Raw genomic sequence first — 15,743 nt, forward strand, 5'->3', positions numbered from 1 at the left:
AAAACTGGTTCCAGACGGGTTGGCCTTGTTGATGTCAGAGGTCAGATAGGAGGGCAACTAACTCATATAACTATTCTTATACCCAAGGTGTGCAGAAGAAGATCTTTGAACACACATGCTGAAGCTTGAAGTAGATAAGCTACAGGAACAGAAGGACCACACCAGCTGCCCCTCCCCTCCTGTCAGCTAAGAACAGGAAACTAAGGCTACAGTTCACACAGACTCATCAAAACCTGAACAACATGAAAGCATCGGATCCATCCTGCTTTGTCTTGGTAGTTCTGGTGGTATGTCTGCTGGTGGTGACATAATAGTGTGGGCATCATTTAAACATCACAGCCTATCTCAGTTTTGTTGCTGACCATGTCCATCCTATTATTAGAAGTTCAAATCATCTCAAACGAATTTCTTGAAGATGAGAGTGAGTTCCCTGCACTCACATGACCCCCACAGTCACGAGATCTCCTTCCATTAGAGCATCTTTGGGATGTGGTGGAATAAGAGATTTCCAGTACCTTGTTGAATCTGTGCAATAAAGAATTAAGTCAGTTCTGAAGGCTAAAATAGGCACAACTCGCCGTTAGCTGGGTGTGCTTAATGAACTGGCTGGTGAGTGTATATGTGACTCAAAGAGAAAATCAGCTAAATCAGTTTACATATCTTAAAAGAATTAAGGATTAGAATCATAAGTCTTTAGGTTTATAATTATGGATTGATTCGCTGTGGCTCAAAAAGTTCTTTTATTACTTTGCACATGGTTTATGATGTTATTAATGAATTATTAATACAAAAAGGACCCATTAGATTTATTTAGTCAATTGACTTCTGATTGATTACCTTAAACTACTAAGAACATTCACAAGTTTCACATGTATATTAAATTGAATTAAATTCAAATGAAAGTTATCAAAGCATAACATATCAAAGACCACCAGGAATCAAGATCAGGAGTAAGTCTATATTTTTAAAAACCTCAACCAAAGAAACATACTTTTATTTTTTTCATACTGTGTGACACGTTTCTTTGTTATGTTGAAACGCATGGCAGTGTGGTTTATATGGAAGAACTGAGTACATCAGAGGGACGGCTCAGGCTGGAGACAAAGTCAGAGAGACGAGGCTGAGATGGTTTGGACATGTGCAGAGGAAGGATAGTGGACATATATGTACCAGTGAGGAGGGAAAGAGAACGACCACAGAGACGATTCATGGATCATGAAGGAGGACACACAGACGGTTGGTGTGACAGAGGAGGATATGCAGTTCCCATTACATGCACAATGATAATCATTAACATATCCAAAGACAAAAATTTTCTGACTTTTCCAGTATAAAAATACTGACCAAAACACTATCCTTATTCTGTAAGTTTTATATTAAAAGAAAGTGTTAATTTCCTTCTTACTTCTGCTCTGCCGCCCCCCTAGCCACCACTACATTTTGCCAAAGGAATCTGGCATGGCTGCTGATTTGTGATTTGGTCTGGAGCAACCAAATATCAAAGAACCCCTGTCACCAGGATGCCTGCACCACAGGGAAATCATCACACAGGGAGACACTGGCGCTAGCTGTTTATTTTCATTAAATGCTGATAAACATTTTTTAAGCGGAAACTGAGCGAAGATGATGCATGCGCATGGAAAATGTTTTAACTGGAAGTGCATGTAAGGGACTTTCTTCAAAGATTCTTCTTCAAGGTGTATGTGTGACTGTGGAGGAGCAGCAGTAGGGGGCACATCTGTCCTTGCACCTGATAAGAAATAACTTTTGGTTACACCACCCATGCTGACCAGCGGTGCTGCAAAGCTAGGATACATTATTCAGACACACAAACATATGCACTTATAGAAAACCTACACACGCACACACATACAAGCCTTTGTTGACTGGTGAGATCTCATCTCCCTCTGATCTGTGAAGAAAGTGTTGTCCCCACCCACGGACCAGACGGTAAACAAAAAAATCACAAAATGCTGCAATGTCTGACAACAACAAACAGATGCCACATCTGAGACGCCAAACAAACATCTACAGATTATCCACGCGCTCTGTTCTTTATCAGATCTCATTATCAGTTACTGCTGATGTCACTATTAACGCATGGTGGAGGGGGGAGAGGGTGAAATAATAAAAGACTGAAGGACCTGCTTGCTTTTAACTAATTTTTAGTCCTGCTTTGACTGACTATTTTCAGATACATTTTTTTCAACTATTAACACTGACCATAAGAATAGCACTTAACTCAAGGGATGAACCAGTGCTGTGTATATGCATAACAGACAGCTTAGCAAAGAATCAAATTTAAACTGTATCTTTAGGCACTTTCTTACAAGCAGCTTGTTGCAAAAATCATTTCCTCCCATTTCTTCAGTGGATGAAGAATGGCAACAATAACACTGTTTGGCAGACAGAAATTAATATTTTTGCACCAATAACGTGATTCTCAAAGAGCTGTTAGACAAAAACTTGGCATATTTCAGGATGGCGTGCAATGTATCCTTAAAATATCCGAAGATAATGGACAAATGGAGGACAAATGGAGGACAAAGGAAGACGTGGGGGGCAGTATCTAAAAGTTATGTTATTAAGAAAAAGAAGAAGAAGAGTTAATCCATCTGTTTAAAACCTAATAAGACCACAAAAAAAAAAAACTTAAGGAAGGAAAATATGGAGAAAATAACCAAAAATCTGTAAGAAAAAGTCTCATGGAGGGATTAATCTAAATGTTAAAATTGTGGTTCAAATTGTCATCAGTATGTACAGAGCAGGTCAGGAGAGTGGTACAACAGTGAGTGTCTACAGCCACCTGTAAAACACAGTGGAGGCTCTGTCTTGGTTTGGAGCTGGATTTCAGCCAGTGCTGTGGGGAATGTTCTCAAAATTAATGGAATTAGAAACTCAGCGAAATACTCTCAGATACTGATCCACAATGAAATATCACCTGGAAAGTTCATCAACAAGAAATTCATTTTTTGTCGTGACATGATCCCAAACACACTGACATCACAGTAAAATCATATGTAGACAGTAAAACATTATCAGTCATGATGTTGCCAGTTTTAAGGCCCTTCGAGAAGCAGTGAGCAGAAGCTCGTAGACTACATCTCAGACTACGTTTTCATCTTAACTCCTTAATTTCACAAATTTAAATATTTCCTTTACAGTGGCACTGGGGGTGCTCCTCTGTGACCTCTGCGCTTCGCAAAACAACCGCGAAGCGACGCTGTTTCCCCTTTTCCGTTTCTCCACGCATCTGTCGGCCAGCTCCTTCGGGATCACGTGACGCATGTGAGGGAGCAGTATGGCGGACATGCATGTGGAGCCTCAAAACAAATTGTACCGTTTGTTCAGCTAACCCCGCCGCGAGGAAACATCGATACCGCGCGTGAAGTCGGGCCGGCGGTGGCCGAATGGTCAGCAGGATGGAGGAGGAGAACAAACTTCAGTTTCCGTCTCTGCCCGATACCAAGGAGGACCTTCTGGTGAGATCCTGTATTAGCCGACATGTCCACTGTGTCTGTCTGACCAGCTAATCTGAGCTAGCCTCCACTGCAGTTTTACTTTCTGGCAGGGAACAATATAGAGGGCGATATGTGTATGTATGTAGTTTGTAGTTTTTGGGAGGGTGACGTGTTAATGTAATGTGTGATAATGTGAGAGCCATTCTCAAAATTGTCTTTTAATGAGTCTTTTGCGGCGTTTAGGCACTGAGTAGCCTACTAGCATTAGCAATCAACGTGCACAAAGTAAACTAGCCTTAAGCTGTCGTTTTGTGGTAGGAACACCTGCCACATCTTTTAACCTTGGTTTCAAATTCCCATTGTTTTTTCCAGGATTGGGCGTATCCGATGAGACGAGATATGCAGGTGTGTAAGGATGAGTCTGTTGTTTATAGTGGCAAGTTTAATCTTGACAGTTGAACGTCTTTAGTCTATTCCTATGGTAAATGCGGCTTTAAAGTTCTTAAAACATTAATCTGGAGACAGAACAATGCAGCTAATTGTATTTTCAATCATTATAGTTACTGTTTAAACTTTAATACAACTTTGTTTGGCTGTCGTGGTACTACTTTGATGATATGTGTACATTTTATGATCAGATGTTTACATACACGCCTCATGGTCCATACATCTGTAATGACTTGGGTGAACAGGTTCCTTTATCGAGTTCACTTCATTTGGTTCTCATCAGCACTAATTTCAGAGTCAATACCATCACTAAGCAGCGTATCAAAAACATTATATTTGTGCAAATCAATTGTATGCTCTGGGTCAAATGTTTGTGCATTTTGGAGATTTTTTTCCCTTCATCGTTATGATCAGTGCTGGGGTCGTTTACCAGCGCAATGAGACTTTAAAGCGGTCATCCGAGCGATTCTCCTGTGTGACCTGAGGCTGCAGTCTGACTGCTCATCACTGCTTTTGACCCGAACTGTCACCCTAAAATGAGAGATAATTGGTTAGGATGTTCAGGGTTAACCCAGGAACAATCAAAGCTCAAGCCTGCCATGAACTGAAATCTGCTGGAACACCAGCATTACTCTCTATAGTGAAGTTTTATATCCACATCGACTGAGAGGGTCAGAGCTAAAAAAGAAGCCCCTACTCCAAATTCAGCACCTTTAAGCTGGACTGCAATTTGTCGCTGCCAGCATGGACAAGCCAAATCCCTCTTGGAGAAAGGTTTTATTGACAGACAACAAAGATTTAGCTATCTGGCTACAATGGCAGGTGGTGTGTTTGCAGAAGTAAAGCAGGGGCTTTCAAACCTAAAAAAACTGCACCAGCTGTCAAACACGGTTGTTGTAGCATCATGCTTTGAGGCTGTTTTGCTACCAGTAGTACTGTTACTTTGCACAAAGTGGATGGAATAATCGAGGAGGAGGAGTACCTCCAGAATCATCAACAGCTAGATGGTTAAAACTTCAATGCCGTTGGGTGTTCCAGCAGGACAGTGATCTCAAACACACATCAGGGCTGTTAAATGTATAAAGCAAGCTAACATTAAGCTTCTGGAATTGCTTTCCCAAAGCCTCAAATTCAACCTAATGTAAATTTAAGTGCTTAAAAGCAGAGTTTGTGCCAGGAAACTAACCAATTTAAATTAACTCTATGCATTTTGCCAAGAAGAGCAGCCAAATATCCAGGAAAAGTTATACCAGAAGCTTGATGATGGCTACCAAAAGCATCCAGTCAAGATATACTTTGATAAGGGACATTTAACCAAAGATTAGTTGGGTGTATGTATATTTTTGACTCTGTGTGGAATAGTGGAAAATACAAAATTATAATTAATTCTTGTGCACTTAATTCTTTTTGTTTTTTTTAAACCATCCCAAGAACTCATTAAAAGCCCATAATTACCATGATTCATGCCCATGATGAGTGTGTGTAAACTTCTAGTGATCACAGTAAAATGTCAGTATCCAGATATAAAATCCTTTGTTAAAGATGAAGAAATGTTGGTGCCTGTGTTGTGTTAATGTTTGCTGTATTTTTCTATTCAGGAGATTTTACCAGGACTGTTTTTAGGTCCCTACTCTTCTGCGATGAAAAGCAAGGTAGTTGCTGGAGGACTGATTTCACTGATTTCTCTTGGATATGGAGACACAAATAAAATGAATGCATTCATCCCTCATTTTACTTATTCCTCTATGTCTAGCTGCCAATTCTCGAAAGACACAACATAACACACATTGTGTGCGTCCGCCAAGACATTGAAGCCAATTTTATCAAACCTAATTTCCCTCACATGTTTAGGTAAGTAAGTGTTTCTGTGATCTTTGCCTAACATTGGTATGTTTCTGAAACAGGGAGTTTTATTTCATCATGTGTTTTCTTGCAGATACCTTGTGTTAGATATTGCTGACAATCCAGTGGAAAATATAATCCGCTTTTTCCCTATGGTGAGTAAAGAGGTGGGGCGTGTTTTCTGGGAAAGCTCTCTTTCGCTGAAAGGTGTGGCGTTTGCAATAAAATTTAATTTTCCTTTTTACAGACTAAAGAATTCATTGATGGCTGCTTAGCAACAGAAGGTAAAGGTGCATGCCAATCCCGTTTGTATTGCCTAGAGTGTAAGGCATTTTATTAACAACTGTTTCCTTGCTCTTTCAGGAAAGGTACTGGTTCATGGTAATGCAGGGATATCAAGAAGGTGAGACTACATTTGTTCTGTATGGTGTAATTTCACCTCATATGATATTTTTTTCAGTTTGCAGAGCAAATTGCATGTAAGATAAAGTTGTGTGAAAAGTCTTGAGCAACCCTTCATTTCATTATATTTTGCTTCCACTGATCTTGACTTCTTTTTTTGTTTGATTTGAGAAATAGTTCTCATAGTCTCTCAAACTTCCTCTTTGGCAATTGGCTGCTTTTCTTCACTCCTTTTTAGTCCAGCCCATCAACCTGATCAATTTCAGAGGAATTTTTTGTTTGTTTGTTTGTGTAAGGCCATTTTTAAGAGAGAAAAATGACACAAGAACTGGACTGAAAATCAGTGTCAGCAGGTCCAATTTTGATATTTTTGGTTCGAATTCTGGAGCTGGTCAGATGAGCAATGCAAAAGTGAGTGTCTACAGCCATTTCTGAAACACAGTGAAGGCTCTGTAATGGTTTGGGGTTGTATTTCAGCCAGTGGTCTCGAGGACCCTGGTGGGATTATGAACACAGAAAAATACTGTCAGATTTTGATCTGTCATGCAGTACCATCTAGGAGTGGTTGTATAGTGTACTGGGTTACACAAAAGGTCAGCAGTTCAATTCCAGCCAGAGACACAAACTCCCTTTCGTATTGTGACAGGAAGGAAGGAATATTGTGTAAAACTGTCAAATCCAGTATGTGGTGTTACCCACAGCTGACATTTGCTGTCATGCAATACCATCTGGAAAGCATCTGATTTGTAGCGTCTTCATTTTTTTTAGTATGTCAATGATTCCAAACATGTTGTCGGTGCAGTAAAAAATATACCTGGACAGAAAAAAAAGAAAATAACACAGTGGAACAATATCAGTCATGGATCAGCCTTCCCCAAAGCCGGGAGCTCAATTTTATTGAGGCAGTGTAAGATCATCTTGATGGAACCCAACAAAAGGCAGTTAACATCCAACGAAGAGCTTTGGCACATCCTTCCTTTTTTTTTTTTTTTCTTCAAGACTACTTGAAGATATTACGAGAAAGCGTACGAAGAGTTCAAGCTGTGTGGAAGAATAAAGGTGGTCATACCAAATATTTAATTTCAGGCTTGTTACAAATGCACAGTTTTTGCCCGGTATATTGTATTTCCATGCATGTTTGACGTTTTAATAAACTGCTGCACCCATTTTCCATTATTCTATCAAAATATAAAGAAGGGTGACTCAAGACATTTCACTGTACTATACATCTTTGTTGCCTTGACATCATGACATAATGCCTTTAAAGGTTAAATAATGCTCTTCCTGAGTCTGTCCGTGCAAGTCCTATTATTAATGGGCAACCTCACCATGACTTACCCTGGATCTTGCCCAAAGTTAGCTGGTGTGGGCTCCAGCTCTGCCACTATTTGATAAGTCCATTATTGCATTTGTCTAACTCTAACGATGCTTAAAGGAAATATATTACATGAAATGATGCACCTTTTGTACCACTTAAGTAACCAAGTTTACTTTTATTCTTTCAGTGCTGCCTTAGTGATTGCATATCTTATGGAAACATTCGGTATGAAATACAGGTGAGTGTTTTTTCCTCACAACAGTGTATTGCTTACAATTTCAGCACATTGTAAAACTAAGCTGACATTATTACACAGAAGTAAGTGGAGTGCAGCCTAATTGTTATAATATATAAATATACTGGATAGAAGCACAGAAAGCAGTTGCTGCTGCAGTTACTGTTGCTTGCAGAGGTTTCAAGTTCTTCCTTTTTCACTCTGTAGGGAAGCATTCAGCCATGTTCAGGAGAGGAGGTTTTGCATCAATCCCAATGTGGGCTTTGTGCATCAGCTACAGGTAAGCTCATATTTTCACCTTTTAGTGTAGCCTAATACCTAATAATCATACTGTCTGTACATGACTGTAATTGGTCTGTATTAATAATATTGCTACTACAGCAGATTCACTGTGCGCCCGTCATTTTCCTTTGAAAGAAAGGCAACATTTATATGATGGTATTGGATAAAAAGTTGCATACACAGAAAAAATACAAAATCACTACAGCCTGTGTTGTTATACTGGTTCATTTTGCTGATTTTGCTTTATTGTGTTTTCTCATTCGAGGCTGCAGAAATTATTTTCCCATCTTTACCACCATATATCATCTCTCTTTAGTCTGCCTTGGCTGGCCACACTTAGTACAAGTGGCTTGCTAACTTACTTGGCATGTGTACTTGTGTTGTTTTCAAACTAAAGTAAATGTTTTATCACACAGTTATTTTTTTACTTCATTAACTCAAAACAGAAATTGTGGCATGGGCTTACAAATACTGCTACTATAAAGTCTTTGAGCTTCATTAAGTAATTAACTGAGCGTGTAAGAAGTCAGCCAAAAGCTGTTGTCATTCCTGTGATTCTTACAGCTGTAAATTTGATTTGCTTTTAAAGGAATATGAAGCAATCTACCTTGCCAAACTGACCATTAAAAGGATGTCGGTGCAGTTGGACAGGCCGTTCTCGCTACAAGCTGGGATGCCAGGTTTGTATTTAACGTACCCAGTTCTGGAAAGAGACACACGTCCCATTATTTCTTATTACTGAACCAATGCAGGTAAAGCATTTGGTTACAGCTTTAGCACAGCAGAAATAATAAAAAATGTGTCATGTTAAAATGAATTCAAGCATTCAAGCAGTGTCGATGGGTCCATTGTGCCATTTTGGCATCCATTATCAGACTTTCTCAGGACCATTAGCTGGTAATGTGGTAATGGTGGGTTACTCATTTGTAAAACGCTGCTTGTTATGTTTGACTTTAAAGAAGGCTTTCATTAGAAAAAAAGCTAGCTCCATTGTGACCAATTCATGACTCATAGCATTCATATTTTCTTTTGGTCCTTATTACTATTGACAGTGTGAGAGTGTTCATGTTTGGGGATTATGGGTGACGGACTTTAAGTTGCTGTTTTGTAATCGTTCATTTTCTTTTCTGTAATAGGAAGCCGCAAACGCAGCCTGGAGGAAGATGAAGATTTTGGAGGGATGCAGGTCGCAGCTGCACAGAATGGATGAGCTTTGCTGATAATGTTTGCTGTGTGGCAGAGTGCACTCAATTCTTCTTTTTTTTTTTCCATTTTTAATGGGATTAAAAATGTAAATATTTGAACTTTTTCTAAGGGGAAGGGATCGGGGCAGGACGGGAACTACTCATGTCTGAGACATGGAGTACTAATAGGGACTGGGAACAATTTGATAACTCATTTCTTTCTTTCTTTCTTTCTTTTCTCTTGAGCTGTATGCACTGATGGGGGACTTTTTTTCTTTTTTGCAGTTTTATAGTATTTAAAGCATTTTGCATTTGCAGCGGGACAGTATTGCAATAATGCACTTTCGATACTTGAATTTGTGTAGACGACCAGGTGGGGAAAGTTGGCAAAAGGGAAAGTAGCCAAGATATCGCCCAGTGGAGGACATGAGAAGAGGAATAGCTACGCCTTTATTTCGGGAGTAATAGGGTTATGGACTAATATCAGACTTAATGTGGGGTAGTAAGGAATAGAAAACTCACTGCTTAATAAAGTCCTGAGTCCTGTTCAGCTGTGTCCTCATTTCTGCAGTCCTTCACTGCTTTTATTAGATTGCCAATAATAAGTCATATTTTACATTTACAAAACCATATTCAAGATTCTGCAACAACAGTTACTTTAGGTCACTCTATAGTGATGCTTGATAATTAAACATCACTAAAGTTGAAACAATATTGCATTAAGAGCATGATGGAAGCTAAATCCCCATTTTAGTATCATTTCCTCTGATAGACTAGACCTGATACTCTTCTCACTTGAGATTAATGTATGGGCCATTTCTTCATGATACAAAATCAGTTTTAACTGAGGATATAAACTGATTTCATTTATCCCAGCTGACTGGGTGAGAAATGCACCTTTGGACAGGTTGCCATCACTGGACTAACACACTCAGAAAATTAACACAACCAATTTCAGCATCTTGCCCAAAGACACTTCGATATGTAACTGGGGAATCGGACACCACCTCAACCGCAGCATACCAACCTTTTTGAATTCCACCACCATCCTGACCTCCAAAAAAACAACTCCAAATATCTCAAATCAAGTCTTTAGTTAAAACATGGATCTGCTTTTTTGTAGAAATAAATACAAGAATAAAAAAAAAAAAACACCTTAGACCAAAGATGATTTTATTTGACTACTCATTTTGAAATAAATTACATTAAATATGTTCCCCCTCTCTCCAGGATAAAAGAATAATTATAAAACTTAACTAGAAAAGCTTAAATAAGAGTTAATTTACAAAAATCATTTTGACCCATTTCCCATTACAAAAACCTTTAAACGCTAATCCCATTTGGCAACTTAAGTCAAAACTTAACAGCATGTTAACAACTTACCAGTACCTCAAAATATTTTTTCCTCACTTAATGTGAAACTTTATAACAGTCTTCATCAGAGTTCTTGTAATTAAAATTTGATTAGTTATCCAGCTACACATAATCTATATGAAAAAAAAAAAAGTAAAACTAAATATGTTTAAGTAAAGAAAAAAAGCTTTTCTGGCAGCCGTCTGTCAGTTCAATCACAATCTACAATTCTTAAAGCATATTTGGTTTTGAAGTGACCTTGTAGAGTTGTCTGTTACCTGTTGATTGTTTTAGTTACATAATAAGTAATATAACTTTATTTGGTATCATCCTGATCTCCCACATAGCTGTAATTACCTACAGTTGCATGGAAGTCACATATATAAACGGTTCTTTCACTGGTAAATGGAAAAGAAAAACTTTCAGCAATTTAAAGAACGAAAATAGTATATATTTTTTTCTTTTCCAGATGATGAGATGTCAGGTCCACCCTGGTGAGGTAGCCACGGTTACCAAAAGGACAAGGGACTGTGTTGCACTGAGCCTGAACATTCGTAAATGTTTACTCGAGTGTGCTGAAATCATGATGAGTGTTCTTGGATGACTCAGCTGTGACACAACAGCAACCTCATCCACGGGAAGCTCCAGTTCTTAAGACATTCTGCAAGTTCTGATTATCACTGGGCGTGCAAAGATACAGTCCGTTTTTCCCAAAACAGATTTTTTTTTTTTTTAAACCTTCCGTTCTCAGTCAAAAAATCGACACTGCATGTAGGTCTCGTCTGACGCAGAGTAGCCAAACTTCTGGTAAAAAGCCACGTTTTTGGGTGCACATTCAAGAGTGATTTTATAGCAATTCAGTTTTTTGCTGAGAAGAGTAAGAGTTGAGACTAATCTGTTGGGATAAAGAAGAGCGGTGAAAAGTATTAAAAGTAGAAATCACAAGACATAAACTATTCAAAATATAGAACTGTCTTTTGATATGTTGGACAATAACTAAGATATTAAAGAAAAGCCAAAGCAGTGTCTTGACTCACAGTTTGCCCAGCTGCTTCCCTCGGCACACATCGCTGACGACGACTTCCTCCACCCGGCCTCTCTATAAATAAATACGATTTTAATTTACTCATTGTCAAGATTAATAAACATGTATGTAATCTCTATAATGTTAGCTGAGCTTTCCTAGTTAAGGAAATAAGATTGCATTTTCATTTGATAAATTAAATAATTATTAACCCAGTTTATGGTCATATACTGGGTTAATAATTAAATATTAGTCTTGTAATTACCACTACATTAATCAGTAACTTTTTTATGTAACTGGTGATAAGGAAAACACAGGGAGAAAAAAAACCAAACAAACAGGTGTATACTTGAATATACACAAACTGTGGGTAGGGGGTATACTGTACTTTGGCACAGCAGTGGATGAATTTGTGTTCAGTGATCAGTGTTGCCGTGGCCACGATCTGACTCAGATTTGTATCCTCCACCACGATGACATAGTAATCTCCAGTCTTCTTCATGTGCTCAAAATTCTCTGTCAAAAAATAAACAAAATGTGTGTGTGTATATACATACATACATATATATACATACATACATACATACATATACACATACACATACATACATACATATATATACACATACATACATACATACATACACACACACACACACACACACACACATATATATACACACACACACACACACACACACACATATATATACACATACATACATACATACACACACATACATATATACACACACACACATATACACACACACACATACACACACACACATACACACATATATGATCTGCTGTCTAAGATGCAACAATAGTTGTGTTAAATTGAAAATTAGTCATTCAAAATGACACTCAGTTAACAGTTTATGTTCCAAACTAAATTATCTCACTTTTATAATATTTATAAGACGGTAAGTACGACTTACTGGCGAACTGCTCTGGTGTGACATCGCCTGTCTTGGTGAGCTGAGATAAAACCTTGAAAAATCCTGGAATGAAAAAGAATAAAGAGTTAGTGAAAATTATTGTATTTTAATCCATCTCCTGGGAAATTCTGAGATGTTTCATATTGTACACCAACAAAAAAATAACATACTGGTGAGGTTTATGCTGTACAGACTCACCTCTGTTGAAATCTGCCATACAGAGTGGCCTCAGCACCAGGCCTTCCCCTGGACTGCATGGTGAGATTGGGGGAGAGAATGAGGCAGTGTTGCTGCTCCAGTCTAGCTCCCGAAGCAGAGAGGGCTCAAAAAGTGGAGTCTCGTCCAGCAGCATTCCAAAATCTCTGAATGGAAAACACGTACCACAGATGAGTTCAGGGACACACACCCAAAAAAGTACGTGGGCAAAGCAGCACCCAACTTATTTGGCTAATGAACTGATACAAGTCATAAAAATCAGCCTGGACTGAAAGAGCGTGTGCTCTGGTCATACAGAACTTTGACCTGACAGTTTCACTTGGTAAAACGTTTCCTCAGGGTTCACAGGTATGCTTTCAGAGGTTGACAAACCAGCTGACACACCCGCATACAGATTATGCTACGTTTCCTCAGTGTTCATTCATGATCTGTTCTACAGAACAGGACCCAGGGCCTGACCAGGATATGTAATTTGAGAGGGCTTTACAGAGCAAGGGAAGAAGGTAACACTGTCGCTGTTGCTGATGGGAGTCACTTTCTGCGACAGAGTTTCCTACTTCTACCACAGGCGTCCTAAATCTTGTTTCCATGGCAGCACCATAAAACATTACACTTTTACAAGCGTAATTGTTTCCCGGTTGAGTGTGGCAAAGAAATAAGGGCAAGCTGCCCACGTTAACTAAGACAAATTACAGTACAGCGACCACAATGCTTAGCTAACTAATGTTACGTTAGCTAGCCAAACGAAACTTGGGTTATTGAAACCTTTGCCAACTAACCCGGCAAAATACAGGCGTATGTAAACCGTGTTTCCCCTATACTGTCAAACGTCTACACGAGGCTACCTTCATGTAAGCAAACTTAAATAGCCCAGTTGGCGTCGGAAGTGTATCCTCACATTTCATACCAAATGATAAATTTAGCGTTAGCTAAGCAGTTAGCCACCTGGTAGCTACTTACCAAGTAAAAGCCAACACAGCTAGAGATGGTCCCTCGGAATCCCCACAGTGAAGTGACCTGCAATGACAGCCGGGCTTCTCTACTATAGTTTTGAATGAGGCTGAGCTACATCATTGAACACTGTGGCTGCCTTCGGCATTCGTTTCCGCTTGGCACTAGCCCTTGTGTATGACGTGGCAAAGATGCAGAGGTAATTGGCGCAACCCACTGACGTCAATTGATTAAAAGAAATCCAGATGCCAATAGTTTTCCAGAATACACCCCAATGACTGTAGAATATTTTCTACAGTCAATGATGCACCCATGATTTATGAAGGGCTTGTATACTCTCATGAGAGGTTTGTACAGAAATACGGTTGTTTTCTGTCAAAAGGAGCACAGTATTATAATGAATGCCCACTGGCAATACATGTTTATAGGCTGTAGCTCAGATCTATGTGACTGCATCTCTGTCTCTGCACTCTAAGAACAATAATGTTAGCTGAACAAAAGTGGATGAAACACGCTCTTGATGGCATAAGTATTTTTAACTCTTCCCTATAACTGCATTATGTGTTTGTTAATACAACTGAAGCACTGTTACTCATAATTATACATAAATATTATCCAGTAAGCTACAGTTGTGATCAGAAGTTAACATGTAATCATTATGGATATCGGACCACTCTTTCAGGCAGAACTGGTAAAGTTTATTTAAATTGGCTGATTTCCTGGCACAGACCTGCCTGGCTTTTAAGTTTGGTCCACAAATTTTCAGTAGGGTTGAGATCAGTGCTTTGGGAAGGCCATTCCAGAAAGTTGATGTTAACCTGCTTTATCTGTTCAAAAACCAGTTTTGATGTGTGCTTGGCATCATTGTCCTGCTGGAACATCCAATTGTGTCCAAGTTTCAACCGTCTTGCTGTTGATTTGAGGTGAAGCTGATCATTCTGGAGGTAGTCCTTATTATTCCATCTACTTTGTACAACCACTGTACCACTTCCACTGACAGCAAAACAGCCCCAAACTATGATGCTATCACCACTATGCTTGACAGTTGCATGGTGGTGATAGCTTGTGTTCCTGCAGCATTCTTAAGTGTGACAACTTCACCTTTACTCCTCCAAGCATACCTCTTGTTATTGTGGCCAAATAGCTAAATCTTTGTCATCTGACTAGAAAATTTTTCTCCAGGAAGATATTTTGGCTTGTCCATGTGGGAAGCTACAAGTTTCAGTTGAGCTTGAAGATGTTGATTTTGCAGTAAAGGCTTTTTTTTCCTTGATGGCCACCCTTTCAGTTCATGACGATGTAAGAGTTGCTTCACTATGTACAGTGATGTTGGTGTTCCAGCAGTTTAGGGTTCATGGCAGATTTGAGCCTTTGTGGTTCAAATATGGTAGGGTTGTCCCTGAACATCCTACATTTCCTTTCATCTGAGGGTGACAGTTTGGGTCTTCTTCCAAACTTGTATAACTGCTTGAAATGATAAAATGGTGCCAAGATTTCTCCCCAGCTTGTGTAACTCTACAATTCTTCTTAGAGCTTCACTGGATAACTTGAACTTCCTGTGTGTATACTTGAGTCTGTACCTCTTCTGACCTTGTGTGGTTTAAAGAAAATCCCAAAGAAATTAAAATATTTCTTTAAGTAGTCAAAAAAAAACCCACTTCTGATCACAAATATACTTAAAACACACACACACACACACACACACACACACACACACACACACAGTTGCACTTGTTTCCTTTTGCTGCTCTCAGTTGTGTACAGAACAATATTGTAAATACAAAATTCTAAACAAAATTCTTAAAAATAATTCACAATTCTAGGCAGATGTAAATATAAACCTTGTCTTTTTAATCAACAGCAATCCAGGTCCAATCAGAAATCATGAAATGAGAGCATAACCTCAACTAAAGAAAACTTAACAATCTCAACCTCATTTGTTGAACTTGGGAATTGAAAGATTAGGCTGCACTATTAGGACTGGAGGTTTACATCTGCAAAGTAAAGCCAGAAATCACTGTTGTCTCAATAAACAGAAGAAAAAGAAAAACCAGTAAACAAAGGATACAAACCATCATTTGTTAAAA

General features: G+C 38.8%; 2 protein-coding genes across 2 annotated transcripts; one reads left to right on the forward strand and one right to left on the reverse strand.

The window, feature by feature from the left end:
- The first annotated feature begins 3,243 nt into the window (after positions 1-3,243).
- styx (serine/threonine/tyrosine interacting protein) lies at positions 3,244-9,719 on the forward strand. The gene is made up of 11 exons (XM_003437715.5): positions 3,244-3,482; positions 3,834-3,866; positions 5,507-5,560; positions 5,662-5,759; positions 5,845-5,905; positions 5,998-6,034; positions 6,114-6,153; positions 7,658-7,708; positions 7,913-7,985; positions 8,577-8,667; positions 9,124-9,719. Exons 1-11 carry the CDS (start codon positions 3,411-3,413, stop codon positions 9,195-9,197), a joined length of 684 nt encoding a protein of 227 aa, XP_003437763.2. The 5' UTR covers positions 3,244-3,410; the 3' UTR covers positions 9,198-9,719.
- A 608-nt stretch (positions 9,720-10,327) lies between these two features.
- On the reverse strand, positions 10,328-13,849 carry gnpnat1 (glucosamine-phosphate N-acetyltransferase 1). The gene is made up of 6 exons (XM_003437497.4): positions 13,666-13,849; positions 12,688-12,851; positions 12,490-12,552; positions 11,937-12,064; positions 11,562-11,623; positions 10,328-11,419 (listed from the first exon to the last, which is right to left on the reverse strand). Exons 2-6 carry the CDS (start codon positions 12,839-12,841, stop codon positions 11,272-11,274), a joined length of 555 nt encoding a protein of 184 aa, XP_003437545.1. The 5' UTR covers positions 12,842-12,851; positions 13,666-13,849; the 3' UTR covers positions 10,328-11,271.
- Positions 13,850-15,743: the final 1,894 nt, after the last annotated feature.

Source organism: Oreochromis niloticus, linkage group LG1, assembly GCF_001858045.2.
Source record: "Oreochromis niloticus isolate F11D_XX linkage group LG1, O_niloticus_UMD_NMBU, whole genome shotgun sequence".
Lineage (NCBI taxonomy): Eukaryota > Metazoa > Chordata > Actinopteri > Cichliformes > Cichlidae > Oreochromis > Oreochromis niloticus.